Source organism: Zophobas morio, unplaced genomic scaffold, assembly GCF_036711695.1.
Source record: "Zophobas morio isolate AGI-343-1 ecotype UQ-CSIRO unplaced genomic scaffold, CSIRO_AGI_Zmor_V1 ptg000021l, whole genome shotgun sequence".
NCBI lineage: Eukaryota > Metazoa > Arthropoda > Insecta > Coleoptera > Tenebrionidae > Zophobas > Zophobas morio.
Genome location: NW_026972126.1, coordinates 12,699,762 through 12,722,295, shown reverse-complemented (window position 1 = coordinate 12,722,295; position 22,534 = coordinate 12,699,762). Strand labels below are relative to the sequence as shown.

The 22,534-nt window shown below is 37.5% G+C and overlaps 2 protein-coding genes across 3 annotated transcripts; one reads left to right on the top strand and one right to left on the bottom strand.

Annotated features, from left to right (window-relative positions):
• Window positions 1–413: 413 nt before the first annotated feature.
• LOC135133345 (zinc finger HIT domain-containing protein 3) lies at window positions 414–1,137 on the bottom strand. The gene is made up of 3 exons (XM_064061728.1): window positions 988–1,137; window positions 781–935; window positions 414–684 (listed from the first exon to the last, which is right to left on the bottom strand). Exons 1-3 carry the CDS (start codon window positions 1,053–1,055, stop codon window positions 509–511), a joined length of 399 nt encoding a protein of 132 aa, XP_063917798.1. The 5' UTR covers window positions 1,056–1,137; the 3' UTR covers window positions 414–508.
• Window positions 856–20,899, top strand: LOC135133342 (scaffold attachment factor B1-like). Of its 2 annotated transcripts, none has more exons than XM_064061723.1 (2): window positions 856–944; window positions 19,031–20,899. In XM_064061723.1, exon 2 carries the CDS (start codon window positions 19,078–19,080, stop codon window positions 20,749–20,751), a length of 1,674 nt encoding a protein of 557 aa, XP_063917793.1. In that variant the 5' UTR covers window positions 856–944; window positions 19,031–19,077; the 3' UTR covers window positions 20,752–20,899. The 2 variants fall into 2 exon arrangements, with proteins under 2 accessions (XP_063917793.1, XP_063917794.1); XM_064061724.1 differs by lacking the exon at window positions 856–944 and adding an exon at window positions 1,275–1,487.
• Window positions 20,900–22,534: the final 1,635 nt, after the last annotated feature.

Here is a 22,534-nt window from a genome sequence, read left to right as displayed (position 1 = left end):
GTCAACATAAATTCCAACACAAGTGTATACAACTTTTTGTGAATCAACAAAAAACGTCCTGTAGATCGTACATCAAGTTAGTTTTGGCAAATTTTATCACTGCTTTTTTAACAAGGATTTGCCGCTACCGTATTTCACCAAATTTATTACAATATAAACATAACGTGAATAAAAATATTGCGTAAATATCACATGCTTTAGTTGTCTTAATCACGAATTCCTACAACGAATGTTCAAACTAGCCCCACTTTGCGACAAGGATTCTCACACTTTACGAAATTTGACAGTTGTGACAACCAACGAGTAATCATCATCAATCATCACAACGAAGCGGCAAAATTTATAAATTTTTAAAGCCAACTTGATTGTGATATTAAGTGTGCATTATGGGGGTAATAAATTTGATATCATAATTGAATGCAATACTTTATATGTACTAAAGATTATTTGAAATTAAAAAACTAATCAGTCCTTTTTCTACCTTACATGCAATAACAACTACAATCAATCAATCGTTCCTTGGTGGTTCCACAACCCTCAAACACGCATCGGCAAATTCCACAAACAACGGTTCTTGCATGGCCATTTGCATAGTTTTCTCTGGTTCCTTCGAGTTATTTATTGTGACTAACAGATCTCTCAAATGTGGATTGCTGAGTATACATTTCAAATTTTCGTCATCCTCTAAAAAAAGTCACTTTAGTCACAGCGTCTGTCAAGCTAGATGGCGCCGTAACCGTAGCCACCAGCAAACGTCAAAGCCGAAATCAATCAACTTACTCAACAGCATCAACTTTTCCAAAGGCACCGTATCCGCCGTTGTGTATCTGGGTTTCGATTGGTTGTTTAAGGGTTGTTGAAGTGTCTTTTCATCGTTTTTCACCCAAACGTCGCAACCGTTCTCCCTGTGCTTCTTGCAGCATTGCACGGAACAACTGGAAAAAGTAAGGCTATGTTTACACAACTCAGCTAATTTAAATTACTTACTAGAAAACCAGACACGTCGGGCATTTGTATTTGCCGTCACCCTCGCAGATAATGCATGATTTCTCCATTGCATAAATTAAGTAAACATAAATTCGTCAGTCCGTGTGAGTAATGGCGCATGCCGGTAACGCAGATCGCGACTTGACCATCGTCGAGATGGCGCCAGGGGGATGAAATTTGATTTTATTTGAATAAAAAGGGCGTCGGGGCGCGCGCGTTGTTACTATAGCGACGCGTCGTTTGGTAGGGATGAAAGCGTCGCGACGTTGTTTCTCAGAAAATTAAACAGTTTCCGCGATTTCGTCGAGATAAGCGGGTGTTTTGCTTGTGGTGGCGACATCTCGACGACGCGCTGGGAAATAACCAACCGACGTGTGTGACTGATTGTCAGAACGGTAAATTTCGAAAAAACTAAAAATAATTGATAAAATTGCCTCGATCGTAACGAATTGTTGGATAACTACGGTAGTCTTAATCTTCAACGGCAGTTTTTGTTGTAGGTAAGTCGACCAACACGTTTTTGCGCGTCTTGTAATTTGAGGTTATGTTGTTGTTTGTAGCTAATTAAAACCGTGATTGTTCGAAATGATGATTAATTGCGGCCCCCAGAATGTCGGTTAATTGTTGCCGATGTCTGTGAGAAATTACACCTCGCTAGAGACCAATAGAGCGCTATTTATTACAGCTCCTACGAATGCTTTGTCAACTGCTTTGCCACCTTTTACAACCTGTTCACTGATTTTACTGTCGCAACATTTTCAGTTTACCGTCATTTTGTAGATAAAGTTGGACGAAATTTCGCTTTACTTTGAGAATATTGCTCACTAAAGTTTGTTTATGTTTCTATACAAAGCTGTTCTGAAGCGAAGTTAAATGTTGTTGCAACAAGTTTGATTATTGTTTGGAATTAAGAAGATTAGGAGTTTTGTAAGATTGAGGCTTAAAGTGGGGTTGAGGGAACATGTGTTGAATGTGTTTGGGATCTAACTAGGCCAATGAGGTTTAAATATTGATTAGTAATTGAACCTGAGGGTCTGACCACATACAATTTTGATGTAGGATTTAATTAAAGTATGCCGCATCCGGGATGTCCGGAATTGTCCTCAATTTGATGATAAAAGGAATGTAATAGCTTCAGTATAAGAGGGATCAAAATTACGATTCTTGACTAGAGTTAGAGAGATTAATTTATCTTCAGCCAACTCAAGGTATTTTATGTAGATGCTTTAGTCCCTCTATCATTTTATTGGGTTATTCACTGCTACCGAAATTCTAATTTATGATCTATTTTTTTAGAACATTCGCAAATACTGGTAGTCGGTAAACACGTGTTTTTTAATGTGCACGTATAAATTGAGCAAATTTTTTCTTTACGATGTTGGATCATCTGCCAAAACTTTTCATATTTTGTTTTGAAAATATTTTTAATTTGAGAGTTTGAACAGTTTTGTTAAAAGATACTACTCCTAGTAGAAGTTTTAAAATTATCTAAAGTAATAAAATTTGACTATAGTCACGTGTTATTACGAGGAGCATGATTGTAAGATATAAATTGTTTATTCTCAGAAGAGTTATTTCATTAATATTTACATCACAGGTCTCTAATTTAAATCTGATTTTTTTTTTATTCCGCTGAATTTATCGTGCCACGGTTTTATATTAATAATTCATGGAACCGTTAAAAAAATCACTAAGCGTTCATAATTCAGGCGAAATTAATATTTATCCAAGAAACTAGTTCATAAGGGTTTAGAATTCAAACAAAGCAGACTGCGGAGTATTGATAAGGTAGTCGTTGTTAAATGCAAACAAGGCAATAAAGTATTACTTTGATGTTTAAAATTAAGGAAATTTCTAGCCGGATTATCACTGAAGTGTGTAAAGTGTGTGTTCGTGAAGCTATTTAGGAGTTTGAATTAAATTTGACGTTACAGATCGTTAAAATCATTTCGATACCAAACGAAACCAAGGTTAGTTGATGGGTTTTAAGCAAGGTTGATTGATAGTAATTACGAATTAGGTTAGGGTATAAAATGACCTTCAGGAGCCATGTTTGATGACGTAGAAAGCACGGCCTACGCGGTACATTTCGAATCTAGTTATTTTTTCGCGTAGTCGAAGTCACAAAACACTTAAATTGGAGTTGTGGGTGTTTTCTACATCACGACTGAGTGATGCCCCCTGTTACCCCTGTAACAGATGTATCTACGAACTCGCTATATGCACAAACATAGCAATTTATAAATTAAATATTTTAAAGTTACTTATATTATTCATATTATAAACATTTTCTTGCAAAATAGCGAAACCACTCAAAAGGAATTTTGATTTTGTGGAGGTTGATGCTACTTTCTAAAATACTTGAGTCTATTGTATTCCCACATTGCGTATTAACTGCAAAGTCCATAGTTTTGTTCTGTACTGTTTCAAGTATTTAGAGTTGGTCAATAGAAGCCTTGCTTAGTTGGATAACTTTTGAGGACTTTTGTGCATCGTCGCTATTAGAGTTTCTCGATAAAGCTATTGTAAATCTAGCGAGATAGTTCGTATTTCAGTTCCTGTACAGCGTTAATATTTGTTGCGTGTTTTCTGTATAAAGTACAATACGTAAATTAGTAATTTTTTTACTAGTTCCCGAGGGAATTTTTTAATTCGTTTCCCGTTTTTTAACTCGAATTCTAACAAAATGGTATGCATTATGATTATAAAAAATCTTAACAAATGTGGGACGTCTATGATGTAATTAATACACAGGTCTACGTTCGGCTTAAAATCAGTAGGGTTTTTGGCACAGACTTTTCACGCGATTTTCATCTAATTACGGGTAATTGAAGAAGCCACAGTATTGAATCAGTTCTTATTTTTGTGCCTAAATTTCAACAGTCGCAAAAACTTACAGAGTGTTTATTTGTATATGTTTAATAACATATTTATTAAAGTATGAATCTTATAATGTAATACGTTTTCAATATATAAAAAATCCGGACAGACGGACGGAAACGGGAGACATATTACTTCGTACTCTAGGGGTCATGAAAGATCGAGAAAACGTAAAAGTAAGAGAGTTGGCCGACGAACTCGATTACAATACTTCCTTCGCTTACGCTCTAGAAATAAAAATGAGCTGAACCCTGTTTTTTCCTTCCTGAGCGTGAGCTTAATAGGCGGCTACTTTCATGTTTTCTCGACGTTGCGTGAACTCAGGAGTACGAAAAAATGGGTTCCCGTTTCCGGCCGGCTGTCTGTCGTTTGTCTCTGTTGATTTTTTTATGTAGATAATCTCCGAAACTATTATATTGAAATTTTGTGTGTAAAATAACGTACTCTTATACTTGTGATTTATTAGTCTGCCTTGATTTATTATGCTAGACATCCAGATTTTCGCAAAAAAATCCACATTGTGTCTTGTAGCCGAAGGTCGTGCATTTGAAGGGCTCATGGGGGGCTTTTATTTTTTAAACAGTAACCCTTTATTACCTAATTTTTTTAACGTAGGAATGATCAAAAAATATATATAATTTTTAAGGAAGCGGAATTTGTTGGACTTCAGGGGCGAAGGAAGGTCTATTTAAATAATCTTAGATCAATTTTTTTTACTTGTAAAAAGATAAACGAGTGTTAGGTAAATTTGCCGGTTAAAGTTCAGAAAATTTTAAAAATACAGTTTTTTTACACTTTTCTGATTTCATAATTAGGCAAAAATTTTATGTGTATTGTTACGAAATACACCCATACGCCACCCCGGTACGACGCCTATGGGTTTTCTAGTATGTGTGTCGATGATGGGTGACTCATTGTCGGTGACGGTGGCCGACCGGCGCGGCGTTCGCTAAAGAAAGCCTGGAAGCGGAAGTCGCGATGGATTCCAGAAAGACCTCGAGCACGAAACCTCTAGAAGGAGAGTATGCGTTTAAATAGAGGCCACGCGCGGGAATCAATAATTTGATGACGTCCCCTCATCATTTTGCATATTTAAAGTTATCTAATTTTTATAAAATAACATATTCCTGTATTAGTAGTTTATGAATTTGTCTCCATTTGGTCTCTTATTATTATAAATTATTCAGTATTTTTCATAGTAAGGCTGGTCTTTCAATACTTAATACCAAACGTATGAAATATGAGCCATGGCTCAGTGGCAAGCGCGTTCGATTTCAGATGTATCCATTTTTTTCCTTACATTGTGACTTGTGTACAAATGTTTACTTTAACTTGTAAGGGTCATGTTATTTTTATAATTTTTCGAAAAAGCTAAATTTATTGTTGGGGGGGTGTAAACAAACAACCTTGGACAATTTTAGCAAGTAAGCTTTCGACCAATTTTTTTGCTTGTTATCGGACCGTGCTAAATTGCTAAATATTCTATGCTTTATAATTTTTTTAAAAAGTTATTCTTGCCTTTTGGGATTCTTTAACTTCCTGAATGCAGGCCAAGGAAGTATTATAATGAGGTTCTAAAGTATGAAAAAAATTGGTCGCTTAGTTATCTAGATCCTGTAAATTTTATATTAGAACGCCGTACTTTATAAATTTTGAACTGTATCTGATAAAGGATGTATGTAAAATTTTGAAATTGTTTCTAATTGTGTTGACCCCAAGTTTAAATATTCTTTTTCCTTAAATCTCGACGTTTTCGGTAAAATTTTATTCACTTTAATTCTATCTTGTAAAAGTGTGGGATAGTTATACAGAAAATGGCAATTTAGAACAGTTTTTAAAATATCGAAATTTTGCATAAATTCTATGAAATGCACAAATGTCATGTTTGCCGAGATGACATTCGTCTTTAATTAAGAGCCAGTGAAATTTTATTGGTTGTGAGACGAAAAGCAGTTTTCATATCAGATAAAAGAAAATTAAAAAGGTAAAATTAGCCCTACCCACCTCCGTGTCAGCATTTCATTGGCTTGTTTTATTTACAGTGGGATGAATATTGAATCATATTTAGCCCCGCCCGCCCACCCGGTTTTCTTTCTGATCACGCATTTTATTGGACAAAAAGTGAATTTTGTATTGATAAACAGTGAAATTTAGACAAAAAATTAAAAATAACTCCGTCCACCCCCGCTTTTCAATTTCATTGGCTTATTTTATTTATGTGAGATTATTTGGATTCTATTATAGCAGGTGGTCAAATCTAATCAACTATAAAGTGGCCCCGCCCACCCACCCGATTTTCTTTCTGATTATTCATTTCATTGGACAAGAATTGGATTTTGTATTGATAAAAATTGAAATCTAGACAAAAAAGTAAAAATAACTCCGCCCATTTCTGCTTTTGATTTTCATTGGCTTATCTTATTTACGGTTAGGTGAAATTTGAATTCTACATATTTTAGCAAGCGGTCAAATCTAATCAATTTCAAAGTGACCCCGCCCACCCACCCGATTTTCTTTCTGATTACTCATTTCATTGGACAGAAAGTGGAATTTATATTGATAAACAGTGGAACCTAGACAAAAAACTAAAACTAATCCCACACACCTCCGCTATTCAATTTCATTGGGTTATTTTATTTACCCTGAGATGAAGATTGAATTTTATTTTGCCAAATAACCCAATATATTCTTAAAAAAATTCGAAGTGGCCCCGCCCACCTAGCCGACTTTAGTTTTAATCACTATTTTTTTTTTACAGAAAATGGATTCTGTATTGATAAACAGTGAAATCTAGACAAAAAGTAATGGTAACTCCGCCCACCCCGGATCTTGAATTTCATTGGCTTATTTTATTTACTGTAAGATGAAAATTGAATTCTATTTTAACAAGTAGTCAAATCTAATCAACTTTAAAGTGGCCCCGCCCACCCACCCTTATTTTCGCAGAGGATATGTCATTTTCCAAAATAAGACTTATCTTAGCAAGTACTACCCTCTGAGAAAATAAAGCGCGGGTGGGCGGGGCTAGTATTTGGTAACATAAGTCTTATTTTGGCAAATGACATATCGTCTGAGAAAATAGGGGGCGGGTGGGCGGGGCTAGTACTTGTTAAGATAAAACTGATTTTGCCCCTATTAGTCTTGTAAGCTTTCGACCAATTTTTTTTCAATTTAAAATGCCAAGAAATATGTTTTTGCATTCAAAAATTGGACAAACTATCTAATAAGCAAAAACTATTATAAACTGCGACCGTCAGTCGTCTCCACTTCCTGATCTGAGTTTATGGTTTCATGGAATAATGCGTTTGTATCGATATAAATTAGTCTTCGATAGAAACAATCCACAATTTTTTTTTTGATATTTCGATGAATGGTACCTTATTTACAGTTGCTTGCCGAATTGCACTTCACCTATCCAAATACGTTTCCTTGCTAGAATATTTATAAGATCGTCACAAAATTTTGTAATGGGAAAGTTCACACGAGACGTAAGTTTATTCTTATCAAAGATTAGTAAATATATATAAAAAATGTGTTTAAATAATTTTAGACCAATGTTGTAGGTTTTTTTTTTGTCGAAATATTAGACCGATTTTAAAATTTAAATAGTGTTTAGAGATGATAACGCTGATTTTATTTCAGCTTTTACATTACAAATATTTACGTGATATTTAAAAAATGCCATATTCTTCATAAGTGGAAAATTTGAAATTAGTATTTTTTCAAAATATCATGTCCAACACAAAGACGTTGTAATATAACGTACACAAATATTTAGTAGTTAACAAGTATCCAGCAAACATTGAATTGTTTGTTTTGCCGCTGTTAACAATATCTCAACATAGCTTAAATGTTCGGTGTGTTTTGTGTAAACAGGGAATGCTGAATCAATAGATTTTTCTATTAGTTCGTTTAATGAGACCTTTGTTATTCTGTATACGTTGTGAAGCTGCAACTCAAACCAGTGTGCATTGTTGGCTTTGCATAGTCGTGTTAAATCAGTATTCAGAAACCAACTTCAGTCAGTTTTAGCGTTGCTTTCAGTCTTTGCGGTTATTTTAATTATAAAAGCGCCAATACTGACCACCACTACGTTTCTTCCTTTTTGTGAAAATTTCAGTCATGTAGGTCATACCTGTATTTTGTACACGAATTTAATGTAACAACGTAAGTTGTCCGCCACAACACTCCCCTTACAAATGTGAAACATGTGCGAACCTAATCCCCAATCAGTCACTTTCGGATGGAACTGACTGAAATAATACTGTGTACACAAACTTTTAATTTGTTTTGTGGCCCCTTTTTACATTTTGTTATTATCTTTGTGCATAAATATTCCCGGATTAGCGTGCGTTATTTTATCATCGCGGTGTAATTTATTTTTTGAGCTTTCGAGAAAATAGGAGATTAACGCGTGCACTGGTTTGGTCATCACATGTGCACGTTCGTATATGTAAAACTAACGGGAAAGCGAGCAACTGGACCATAAATTTCACCTTTTTAGTATTTCCGGGATAGAATAAAATGCAATTTTAAAATTTGTTTATTCTGCTTGGAGGGAATAACTTTTAATCCCGTAAAGCAGGTATTTTTCTATTTTTTTCATTGTCAAGCTTATCCTTGTTGACAAAATTGAAGTCACTAATTGAAAAACTAGGGTTCACGAGAATTTTCTTTGTTTTTCGGCTTAAGAAGTGTTTAGTTGCATTTAATGCCATCCTGATTTTTGTTTTAAATTTTTTCATCTCTTGGTTGTTGATATTCAAATCCACGCTTGTACTAAAAGTAATTATAGATTTTCATTAAAACAACTGGGGCAGGTATAGATTGAAATGCACGTTGGCCTCCTTCGCTCCGATTGTTTTTCCAAGGGTGCATTTAATTTCGCGTCCGCGGCGAAGAATTAATTATGAAGCTCGAATAAGGGAATTTAATATCGATATGAATGTAAATTAGCGCGCCAGTACCCGAAGCCCCGCGGAAACACGTCACGTCCCTGGAAAATCCACTTACAACTTTGCCAAGTTGTTTAAAGACTCGACAGGCCAATCTGTCAAAAAGTTGATTACTGGTGTCCGACCGCGGCGCTGCGAAATCTCGTTAAAGCATTCCGTTTTTTGATATTTCCACCACGTGATCCGATTAATTACCCCGACGAAAGCAGGCCCGGATCGAGTTTTCCGTTCTGTCGGTTATCTCGTCGCCTCGAGTCGTTTCTTTGGAATATGGAAAGTGAATTCTCCGATAATCCCCGTTCCTTTTCGGGCTGTAAGAGAATGTTTTCAATATGCCCGGAGTCGCGTTACGCTCGCGCTCCCGTACTAACCCCGTTAGTGGGGGTGAATTACACCCGCAAAGCCGCCGGGGCGCTAAAAGCAGTCGTACGTTTTTAGGGGGTTGAAAGTTTACGGCCTCTGTTTCGGCCGGGTCAGCATTGTGAAAGTGCAAGGATCGATGCCTTTTTTTGCTCGGAAGGTACGCAGGGGCGGATTCCGAGGGGACGAGTAGTTCGGTTGAGGAAGGAGCGGACAGCTATGTAAATCAGCGGACAGTGATCACGGTTTTTTTTTTTTAATCAGAAATGTAATCCAGGTTGGACATTTAACAAAAAATGTACAAAAATTTACGACATACGAGTTTGATTCGGTATTAAATTTAAACTAAGTTGCGCGTTTTTAAAAGTATTCTATAGCTTACAATGATACGGTTATTTTCGCTGTTGTTACTCATACCGTTTCCTTTTTGTCTACATTATGTCCTTTCTACTTCTGCTTTGCAACTTTCGCTATTTTGTTAATTTTTCCTTAATAATAATAATTATTATTAACTATGAACCTGCCCTAAAAGCGCATTGTCCATGACCACTTCAGAGTTCATGCCCATTTTCTTAACTAATTTTTAAAAATATGTGATTTTTCAATTTTATTTGACCGTGCTAAACTTCTAAATATTCTATGCTTTATATACTTTTTTAAAAGTTATCAAATATTCTCTATTCTTGCCCTTTGGGATTCTTTTACTTCCTGAATGCAAGCTAAGGAAGTGTTATAATGAGGTCCTGAAGTATGAAAAAAATAGGTCGCTTAGTTATCTAGATCCTGTAAATTTTATATTAGAACGCCATACTTTACTAAATTTTGAATTATTTTGATTGTATGTAAAATTTTGAAATTTTTTCTAATTGTGTTGGCCCCAAATTTAAATATTCTTTTTCCTTAGATGTCGACGTTTCCGTAAAATTTTATTCACTTTAATTCTATATTGGTAAAAATGTGGGGTATATTTTTGCAGAAAATGGAAATTTAGAACAGTTTTTAAAATATTAAAATCTTCCATAAATTCTATGAAATGCACAAATTAAAAAGACAAATTTCAGTCTTGCCTGTTCTGTTATAGGATTTCATGTTTGCCGAGATGACTTTCGTCTTTAATTAAGAGCCAGTGGAATTTTATTGGTTGTGAGACGAAACGCGGTTTTCATATCAGATAATAGAAAATTAAAAAGGTAAAATTAGCCCTACCCACCTCCGTGTCTGCATTTCATTGGCTTATTTTATTTACAGTGAGATGAATATTGAATTCATTTAGCCCCGCCCGCCCACCCGGTTTTTTTCTATTCACGCATTTTATTGGACAAAAAGTGAATTTTGTATGGATAAACAGTGAAATTTAGACAAAAAATTAAAAATAACTCCGCCCACCCCCGCTTTTGAATTTCATTGGCTTATTTTATTTATGTGAGATTGAATTTCGATTCTATTATAGCAGGTGGTCAAATCTAATCAACTATAAAGTGGCCCCGCCCACCCACCCGATTTTCTTTCTGGACAAAAATTGGATTTTGTATTGATAAAAATTGAAATTTAGACATAAAAGTAAAAGTAACTCCGCCCATCTCCACTTTTGATTTTCATTGGCTTATCTTATTTACGGTTAGATGAAATTTGAATTCTGTTTTAGCAAGTGGTCAGATCTAATCAACTTCAAAGTGGCCCCGCCCACCCACTCAGTTTTCTTTCTGATCACTCATTTTATTGGACAAAAAGTGAATTTTGTATTATAAACCGTGGAATCTAGATAAAACAGTAAAACTAACTCCACCCATCTATGTTTTTTAATTTCATCGAGACTGCATTTTGTTTTGCCAAGTAGTGTAATCTACGATAATAAAATTCGCAGTGGCCCCGCCCACCCACACGACTTTCTTTTAAATCACTCATTTTATTTTACACAAAAGTTGATTTTGTATTGATAAACAGTGAAATCTAGACAAAAAGGTAAAGGTAACTCCGCCCACCCCGGCCTTTTATTGGCTTATTTTATTTACTGTGAGATGAAACTTGAATTCTATTGTAAAAAGTGGCCAAATCTAATCAACTTTAGAGTGGCCCCGCCCACCTACCAGGTTTTCTTTCTGGTTACTCATTTCATTGGACAGAAAGTGGATTTTGTATTGATAAACAGTGAAATCTAGACAAAAACTAAAACTAACCCCACCCACCTCTGCTATTGAATTTCATTGGCTTATTTTTCTTATTGTGAGATGAAATTTGAATTCTATTTTAGCAAGTAGTCAAATCTAATCAACTTCAAAGTGGCCCCGCCCACCCACCCGATTTTCTTTCTGATTACTCATTTCATTGGACAGAAAGTGGAATTTATATTGATAAACAGTGGAACCTAGACAAAAAACTAAAACTAATTCCACCCACCTCCGCTATTCAATTTTATTTACATTGAGTTGAAGATTGAATTTTATTTTGCCAAATAATCCAATATACTCTTAAAAAAATTCGAAGTGATCCCGCCCACCCACCCGACTTTCTTTTTGATCACTCATTTCATTGGACAGAAAGTTGATTTTGTATTGATAAACAGTGAAATCTAGACAAAAATGTAAAGGTGACTCCGCCCACCCCTACTTTTGAATTTCATTGTCTTATTTTATTTACTGTGAGATGAAAATTGAATTCTATTTTAGCAAGTAGTCAAATCTAATCAACTTTAAAATGGCCCCGCCCACCCACCCTTTTTTTTACCACTTATTTTATTGGATTAAAAGTGGATTTTATATTTGATAAACAGTAAAATTTAAACAAAAAAGTAAAAATAACTCCACACAATTCCCCTTTTGAATTTCATTTGCTTATTTTATTTACTGTGACATAAAATTTTGAATTCTACTTTAGCAAATGGTCAAATCTAATCAATTGCAAAGTGGCCCCGCCCACCCACCCGGTTTTCTTTCTGATCACACATTTCATTGGACAAAAAGTGCATTTTATGTTGATAAACAGTGGGATTTGGACAAAAAAGTAAAACCAACTCCACCCACCTCCGCTTTTGAATTTTATTGGCTTATTTTATCTATTGTGAGATAAAGATTTAATTAAATTTTGCCAAAAAATCCAATCTACTTTAAAACAAAAGTGAAGTGGCTCCGCCCACCTACCTGGCTTTTTTTTGATCACAACATTTTATTGGATTAAAAGTGGATTTTTGCATTTCATTGGCTTATTTTATTTACTGTGAGATGAAAATTGAATTCTATTTTAGCAAATAGTGAAATCTAATCAGCTTTAAAGTGGCCCCACCCACCCACCTTTTTTTTCTGATCAGTGATTTTATTGGATAAATGTGGATTTTGTGTTTGATAATCAGTAAAATTTAAACAAAAAAGTAAAAATAACTCCGCCCAATTCCTCTTTTGAATTTCATTTGCTTATTTTATTTACTGTGACATAAAATGTTGAATTCTACTTTAGCAAATGGTCAAATCTAATCAATTGCAAAGTGGCCCCGCCCACCCACCCGGTTTTCTTTCTGATCACACATTTCATTGGACAAAAAGTGCATTTTATATTGATAAACAGTGGGATTTGGACAAAAAAGTAAAACTAACTCCACCCACCTCCGCTTTTGAATTTCATTGGCTTATTTCATCTATTCTGAGATGAAGATTAAATTAAATTTTGCCAAAGAATCCAATCTATGCTTAAAAAAATCGAAGTGGCTCCTCCCACCTACCTGGCTTTTTTTCTGATTACTCATTTTATTCGATTAAAAGTGGATTTTGTATTGACAAACAGTGAAATTTGGACAAAAAAGTAAAAGTCACTCCGCCCACCTTCGCGTCTGAATTTCATTGGCTTATTTTATTCACTTTGAGATCAAGATTGAACTTTATTTTCCCAAATAGTGCAATATAACCTTAAAAAATTGGAAGTAATTACGCCCACCTCCGCTTTTGAATTTGATTGGCTTATTTACTGTGAAATGAAATTTGAATTCTATTTTAGCAAGTAGTCATAATCTAATCAACTTCAAAATGGCCCCGCCCACCCACCCAGTTTTCTTTCTGATCACATATTTTTTTGGACAAAAAGTGGATTTTTTGATGGACAGTGGAATCTGCACAAAAAAATCGGTTTTTGGATTTCATTGGCTTATTTTATTTACTCTAACATGAAAGTTGAATTTTATTTTGTCAAGTGGTCCATTTTACGCTTAACAGAACTCAAAGTAGCCCGGCCCACCAACCGGGTTTTCATTCTGATCACCCATTTTATTGGACAAAAAGTGCATTTTATATTGATAAATTGTGGAATCTAGACAAAAAAGTAAAACTAACACCGCCCATATCCGCTTTTGAATTTCATTGGTTTATTTACATCCTAGAGTAAATAAACTAAGATAATATATACCTATATAAAAATGTGATGATGCAATTTCTTTTTTTTTTGAGAAAATTGCTCCCTAGGGTAAAAAATCAAGACGAATTCATAGACCATAAGTATAGCAACATGTTATTTTATCAAATTTAAGCGGCGTTTGCTACCATTGGTGGGGATGAGTAGCCAAATCTAGGTTAGGGTTTTATCATCTATATTATATTTGTAATATACGTATTAAATTTGACAACAACCGGTCCTCTAGTTTCGGAGATTATCAGTCAAGTAAAATTCGACACAGATGACAGACGAAAGATAGACAGACAACAGACAGACGGAAATGGCAGACCTATTTTTTCGTACTGTAGGGGTCAAAAAACGTCGAGAAAACATGAAAGAGAAAAAAAAACGGTTTCAGTGCAAATATTAGAAGTAATTTGCATACCTCTAAGATGTGTTCAAAAATTTTAAATTTTTCGAAAGCTATATTAATGTACTTTTGTTAATAGAGAAAATTGAAACACGGATTTCGGTAAATATTTTAATTGGTGGATGTTTCGTTTAAAGTACATTTTTTATTACCCAGACATTTTAAATTTAATTTTTTGACAATGGAAAACCAGTCTCCCTTAAAGCTAAAAAAAAAACTTTCAGAAGTAAAAAAAAAGTAAAAACATTTTCAGTGTAAACATTACATAGAAGTTGTTTGAATATTATTGAAAACAACAAAATTAAATTTTGCCGGCAGACGAAATCAGAAATTAGTTAGAAACAACACGTTTGCTTTTATAGTCCTTTGGTAAATATGTTTGATAACAATTTCAATTTTACTTTTAGCTTAAATGTTAATTTATACGCTAATTAAATTGTGTGTTTTGGTGCAACTTTATTTGTTATTTCTAAACTTTGTAAAATTTACAGGTTGTTTCTCACCTTGACGTTTTATGCTTTTTAAGAATGAAAAGTAAAACTCTTGAAGCTAAAATTAAAGGCGTTTGCAGAACTTTATATTTTTATATGGATAATCCATTATCTGACCGAAAAATCGTAAAATTCGTCTTTCTTTTAGAAAATCTGATAAAGTCCATTTAAATTTGGTTATACAACACGTTAAATTCGGTAAACATCAGTACCAAAAAGCGTTGAAACAGAAGCGCTGTCAGAACACCAAACAGAAGTTTATGTATTTGAATTTCTTATTGTTACTTTTAACGTTATCGATCTGCGTCCCGAACAAAATGTTTTGTCTGAAGTATTCAGCAGAGAAACAACAAACTTGTTTTATAACTAATTTTACATGTTTTTAAACGTTGGAGCTGAAGGGTTCTTTGTTAACATATTTTACGCACTTTGTATAACTCTTCCAATTTTTGGTAAAAAATATAAGAGAACGTTCGAGAGAATGGCAGCCGTTGAAGAATTTTTCTCAGTACGAAGGTCATACAATTTATTAGTGATAAATAGGTTATCTATTACTGCTGATACAAATATCAATTTTATGTTAATTCCTTGATCTGTTCGTGGAATTTTAGTAAAATAAAAATAATGTGATCAAAGCCGCCTGTGACATCAAGACCTACAATTGTATGGCGCAACTTGAGTCACAAAAGTCGCGTTCTCTGTTATATCGTTACTTATTATTTACAATTAGTGAATAAGTGTTATTGCTGTGAATAATCACCATGATACTTTATTTATATTTTGACCCTAATTTTTCGCAGTTGTGTCACATAGGGGCATTCTTTAATGTGCTTTTCATGTTTCCTCACCTGGTTGCGCTACGCCAGTTCAAGGCCTCCGTAGCACGGGTAAAAAATAAAACTCGGAAGGTGTCAGTAGTAGGATAAAGAACCGAAATTAATCTCGCGGTCCGAGGGAAAGGAACATAACTCTACCGTCTGCTCGGTGCGGTTTTATTTTGCTCGATATGTAAATGCAGGGTCGGTTTTTCATTCTGCTCGAATGTAGATTGATCCGTGGGGTCGGCGATGCGTGCCATCGTCACCAGTTTTGTATTTTTCGCTTCATTGAAACCAATCGAGTTTTAATAATTGATAACTCGCTTCAGTCCGATCGAAGCTTTAGAAGTAATTAGCTTTTTTTGTAACCCGTACTGGAGCGAAATTGCGCTTTTGTTGCCGAAACAATAAGCTCCCATTGTCGACCTGTTGTCAGGGTCAACACTATCACAATGAAAAGTTCGAGAACATGTCGGGCGCATTTTTTATGCACTAGTTGCTTTAAAAATACAGATTCGTAACATTTTCCACTTGGATTAGGACAGCTGCTGCTTTCGTTCAAAATGTGCCTGTTTTAATTTATCAACGTCGTCGAGTATCGTTTTTAAAAATAGGCTTTTCGCGAGTGGGAGCGGATTTTTTGTTAATTTAAGTGACGTCTGCTTGTGCGGAAATACAGACTCTTGCGATTTGTTTTCGAGATATAATCAAAGCGGTGTGGGTGAAAAACACTTTTTGAAAGAAAAAACAAGACAATGGTGCTTTTTTTATTATATTTCTGTTAAAGATTGAACCCGACGCGATCTAGGAGTATCGCCAGGGTCAAACCTCGGCCATTATATATTTCCTATTTTTCTAAATGATCTTTTATTTTTAATAAGTATAGTAAGATATGCTAAAACACAACAAAACTCAATTTAATAGGCTGATTTGCGTATTATTGAGCCAGACTGATTTATTAACGTGTGCTTATGTCGTCTACAACCGTATATTTTTCATTTTTCGACGACTGAAGTCGGTTCTTTGCCCACCGGGCGCCCTATTTACTCATGTCATAGCATTGCCAATTTATTTCTTACATCGGAATAAGTTTTCTGCGAGCATATATTTACTTTGTAGAAGTTATATATATCCGAACCTTTGAAACATTTATATGTTTGAATTTAAAAAAAAGTCGAACGTTTTGCTTAAAATTGCAACAGACCTCACTGTAGCAGAAAAGGAAATCGGACCTTTTATCTTGACACAACTATCCGACAAGATCTTTGTTCATAATTCACAAGACCGTCTTAAAAACTTGCCAGAACCTGGAAAATATTCATTAATTCAGAACAGCCGAAGAGAACCTTATTCCGTATTCTGAGTTACGTCGGGGTTAAAGACGCCGTTGAGATTTTTTAAACGAAAGGGGTACCTTAAGGGTTCGTTTTACGCTATTAAAAGATGCGAAAATAAGACATAGTTTGTGTTTGTTGGCAACACTGATTTTTGTGAAAAATTTATAGCGCTTGCAACTGGGGTTCTAAATTTGTTATTCTTATTTTTCAAAGAAAAAAAAAATGTATCTGCTTTTGGAGTTTTTGCCAATTCTTATATTTTGTACAATAATTTGATATTATTTTTTTTCAAATTGTTACTGTCTCCATTACCGGTTACTGTTTGATATCGTAAATGACGCATTTTTTTCTTTTTTGTATTTAAAACGCTTGTCTCAATAGATATAGAGAGAAGCTTAGTTCTAAACTTGTTTTCCATTATCGACCTTACAGCAGCAATAAGCCTGGGGACTATTATTACCTCGTACATTAGCTTAACATCGGGTGGTCCATCTGTCCTCCCGGCACTGTGGAACTGACAGTCCTAGTAATATTGGTGACATATCTTGGAATGAAAAATTTGATAGATATAGGAGGAATCTTTGAATATCACCTGCAAACTTGAGCCTTCCGGTGAAACCCGCCCAATCAGCGTATTAGCGGCAACAACAAACACTTGTGTGCATCTCCTTTGTGAACCGGTAGGAGTAATTGATTTATCCAAAAACCGCCATTGAAATGGAGATTGCCACCGCGCCCCTTCGCTCGGAGGGAGAAAAACACAACCGCGCAAACATGCATTGATGCGATCCCTCCGTTCAGCACCCTTCCAGTAGACGGTAGATATGAGTAGTTAGATGCAGTGCAGTGAAGGTGGCGTGAGATATACTTTTGGTCCCGTTTCGACATTAATGGCGCATAAATATCCAGCGAGGCTCTTTGTTTTCCGCCGGGGGAGCTCCTCTGTCAGGAACCACCCCGGGAACCCGCATAATTAGGAGCGCTGAGCGTCTGCGGCTGCACCAGACACGCCATCGTGGACCCGGTGACTTATGGCCGTACATTTCCGCAACTCCTGGGGGAAACGAGCGAACGTGGCGGCGGTGACGATCGAAACGGTTTGGATTGTTAAACAGGAACGATAAAAAATTAATGAAAGAAGAGAGCTCCCGAGAAGAAGAAAAGTACATGCCCGAGGCGAGGCTCAACAGACGCATGTAAATCCACCCGAATCGATAGCGTGGCGGAAGCGGAAGGCCGAACTATTTGAATAAGCCTAATTGGGGATCCATTGTCCGGGTATTAAGAGGTCAAAAAAGAATTAAGACGGGCGTGCCGCAGTGTTTGTCTTATGAGGGGAACAGGCCGGGCTTCCGCAAGTTATGTGTAAAAAGGAGGGCGGTTATGTAAGGGAGGTGTTTGCCGAAGGACGAACAAACAGAGCTCTTAATCCGACAGTTCGCTAGGTCGCTAAGCGGCAATTAGTATGGCCCCGATGTATTGCTTGTCAGTTGAGAGTCCCTTTTCGTGTAATCCAGATCGGATGCAGGCTAACATACCGAGATGAGGATTCATATTCAAGCGTCTGGAATGTATGCGGTGTCTTTTATTTTGTTTGAGTTAAACTGGGGCATTTGCATGCAGAGATTAGTGTGCAACGGCCGTTTTTCACTTGGCGCCATAAATATGCAGGGTCGACGCGTCTCTACCGTTGAATAATAATTAGACCGGTGGCAGCGTTCGCCATGTTTCATTTATACGCCGTCGCCGCCGACGTATACAACTTCCGATGCCAATCAACTAAATTACTAAACAACTACCGAAACTTCAACGATGAATTTAATATGACTGGGTTCGGAACTAGCGTGTGCTTTCCGTCCTGCGTTCCTTTTTAGTTTTCGTTTTGTCTTCGTCCCTCTCCCAAGAAACTTGTTATCACCGTACAAATTGCCGTTAGTGGTGAAGAGACGACGGGGCTTTCATACCACCCACCAGCGACGAAAGGAAAATAACTGAGAAAGTGTAGCGAGACTCTTATCTGTGGACTACAATGATTCCAGCCGGCTTATCCCCCACCAGGAACCTATCTGAATGTGTGCGGTGTGTGTATGTGTTGCTAGCAGCGCTTTGACGTCGGCAGATAACCACCAACAAAACGAATATTATGATATTTAATGGGCTGCCGTCTCTAGGAGCGGGATTTGTTGAATGCTTTCACAGCCAAGATTACTGAAACCGCTGTCCCGTAACTCTAAAATCCTGGAAATTCAACCTGAAAACGTTCGGTTTACATTTAAGCACGCACATTTCTGTTGTATTTGCGGTACTGTAGCATAATTCTGTACCCGTCCGAAAGTCAATCAATACTTGGGGCACAATATTCTGCTACATCGCCATCGATTTAACTGTGTTCTAACGAATCTGATTTTACACGCAGGTAATAAATTAGGAATTACCTACACACTTTAGCTTAAAACCTAACCGATGGCCGAGTCCAAGGCAGTCGATGGCGTCGTCGACGAACTCCTCCTCGGTGACGGCTTCTCCATAGTGGACAGCACCAAGGGCGACGGAGGCAGCGAGCAACGGGACCACGCCGACTCCAAAAAGAAGGCCGCCAAGCCCGACAAAGACAAAGAAAAGGAAAAGGAGAAGGAAAAAGAAAAGGAGAAAAAGCCCGAACCGAAGAAAGAAAAAGTCGAGGAGAAACCAGCCAAGAAAGAAGACAAAGTCGAAGAGTCCCCGAAGAAGGAAGTCTCCCCGACTAAAGACGACGCCAAAGTAAATGGACACGACGCGAAGAGCGACGCTCTACTAATCACCACCGAGGAAGACCTCGACCTGACCGAAAAAGACAAGAAGAGCGAAGCAGACCCCAAAGAAGAGCCGAAGAAAGAAAGCGAGAGCAAAGACAAAGAAAAAGAGAAAGAGAAGCCGGCCGACAAACGCAAACAAGGAGACGTATGGGTGTCGAACATCACACGTCACGTCAAAGCCACCGACCTCAAGAAACATTTCTCCAAACATGGCAAAGTCCTCACCGCCAAAATCGTGACGAACGGCAAATCCTTCTTCGGCTACATCCTCATGGAAAGCTCCGACATCGCCAACAAGTGCGTGCGAAACCTGCACGGCTCGGTCCTCGACGGTCGCAAAATCACCGTCAGCAGACAGCGTCCGGACCAACGACGATCCATAACCGAGCGCAAACCCACCGTCAAGGTAGTCAAGAACGACCGCAAAACCGACAAGAAATCCGACGACAAAGAGAAAGACAAGAAGCCGGAGAAGTCCAGCGAAGCCAAAAAAGACGACGCCTTGGCGGCCGCGAAGCGCACCGAAGACCGGCTGCGACGCGAGATCGACTACCACAAGCGCGAGGTGGTCAGGCTGAAGAGGTACCTGACGGACGAGCAGCGCCGGCTGCGCATCGAGCAACAGAAGAACCGCACCTTGAGCCGAGACCTCCAAGAAACCGAGTCCAAGCTGAGGGAAGAAAGACGCAAGATCGACCGCGAACGAGAGCTCTTCGAGAAGAACCAGCGCACCGATCGGGTCAAGCTCGAGAACGACCGGTCCATGATCAAGAAAGAACTGGAAGAGGTGAAGAAGCTGCGCGAGTACCTGAAGCGAAAACTGGAGGAAGAGCAGTCGAGGTCCGTGGAGAGAAGGCCGCGGGCGACGTCTCCCTACGCGTATTCGTCGAAGAGGTTCCGCGAGTCCTCGGGTGGGGACAAGAGCTCCAAGTACGTGGAGGAGCGCACACGCACGCCGCCGTCGCCCCCGAAGCTGTCGTCCAGGTCGAAGAGGTCCCCGGTCAACTCGTTCCCGGTGGAGAAGGAGCGACGGGGTCCCTCGCATCACTACAACATGTCCGACAGGGAAGAGGTGAGTCGACATAGTAGTTCGCTGGTGATTCCAGCGAAGCCGTCGGCGCCTGCGGCGCCCAGGAACATCTGGCCCTCGTTCCACCAGGAGGTGTGGAGGATGCCTCCAGGGTCCGCCACCAGCACACCCTTCTCGTCTAGCCAGTCGTCCTACCAGAGGCAGTCCGACTACAATTCGAGTTCGTCGAGTAAAGGCCCCAGTTATTCGTCAACGCAGCGCGAGTTCAGTAAACGCGACCATTATACAAGCAGTTCAGTTAGAAAGTATTAATTGATGTTTTTAATTAGGTGATATAGCGTCTTATTGTGAGTATTTAACCGTTTCTATTCACTTCTACTAACCACACGAATATGTTTAACTTTTTGTAGTGTTGCCGTTTTTTCTTTATTTGGAAATAAACGTAGATTAGAGGATGTAATTTCTTGAGGTGTTGAGATTTCGTCGATAATTAAGACCTGGCACAAGAGGATTTTTTTTTAATAAAGTGTATCGTCGTAACCTTATTTGAACTCGTTTCGTGTAATTTGCCAAGTGCGAAATTTAATTTTGCGAGGCGGAACTTTCATCTCATCTCCGGATAAAATGAGCAATATATTCCAGCATTACTTATTTTATTAGATTAAAATGTACCAGAATAAACTAACGGTTGGCTGCCACCGAGTTAGACAACTAATACCGAATTTATTACTTTGAACTAAACGAATTATTATTATACGGTTCATGGGAATATTGGAGAAGAATTAGTGGAAGCTTAAGTTTACAGTATCGTGTCTGTTAATATTTGCCAAGTCACACTAATTGTTCATTTAGGGAGCATCGAAGGAAACATAACCTAGAAGGCTTACGTTTTGCGCCGTCTTTAAGTGTTTCGTCAGTTCTTTTTGGGTAAATCGTGCGAAGTTTACGGTTCATAGCAAGATCGAGAAGAATTAGTGGATTTCTAGTATTGCTTCCTGTGTAAGATTTGGTAATTCTTTATTTAGGAGCACCGAAGGGAACATAACCTCGAAGATCCGCATTTAAGTGTTTTTGCTAGACGTTGTGGTAATTCCTGCAATTTTGGTGCACCGAAGGATGTACCTCTACAGGTGGAGGACGAAGACGTGGCAGGACTCCATTTAACCTTCAAAAGGACCTCCGACTGTTAAGGTTATGCCGAAAACGACGAGCGCTAACTCTGTTAAACTTCCATTAAACCTAATTGGTCAAAAAGTTGATGGTATATTTACGCCCGGTTGTGCAAAAACTCCCTAATAATTTGCATTGTTGTTGCAGCGCGAATACTTTTGCTGTTTTAAGTACATTTAAATTCAAAATGCTTTGGGAATCAAGTTTAATTAGCTGTGTCTCGACCCGTAATGAAAGCAGTGAATAAAACGCAGTTAATTGGAGCAAACTGTACACAAATTTGATAGTTAGAATTGAGTGTTTTCGCCGGTAGAAAATTGGAGCGTCCAATTTGTAGCGTCACACAGCCCATCAAGTCCCTTAGGTAATGGCCGTGTTTGTATTTCCCATCTGACGTCCCACATTTTAAATTGCCCGTAAGAAATTACCCCGTATATACACACGCACACATAAAAGAATGTCCCATGTTCGTTCTTGTGTATAGAAAATCTCTCATATAAAAGGCTCATTTGACTCGCTGAAAAATGAAATCTAATAAAAGCGCAAGGAAGTTTTTTCCTGTAAACCGTGGAAGAGAATTCGCCGTCAATTTCCTTTCCGGAAAATACATAAACGAAGTTTATGGATAACTTCCACGGGCCTTGAGAAGCTTTTACAATAATTGTATGTAGAACAGGATAAGGGTGGCTCACTTCCAATTTGAAATTAATCGACCCGAAACCAATTAATTAAATTCCAGAAGTCGGTTTGATTAAGCAGTTTGTAACGTCCTCTCGTTCTACTCGGAACTTTTAACACGTCGAAAAAACCTCACAAGTATTTCACGTGGGACTTGGCAAAATTCCGAAGAAAACAGGTTTCGGCGTTGCCTCATTTCCGGTTTATAACCTGTTTATTTAATCAAAATCCTATTAGTCGAGCGCTC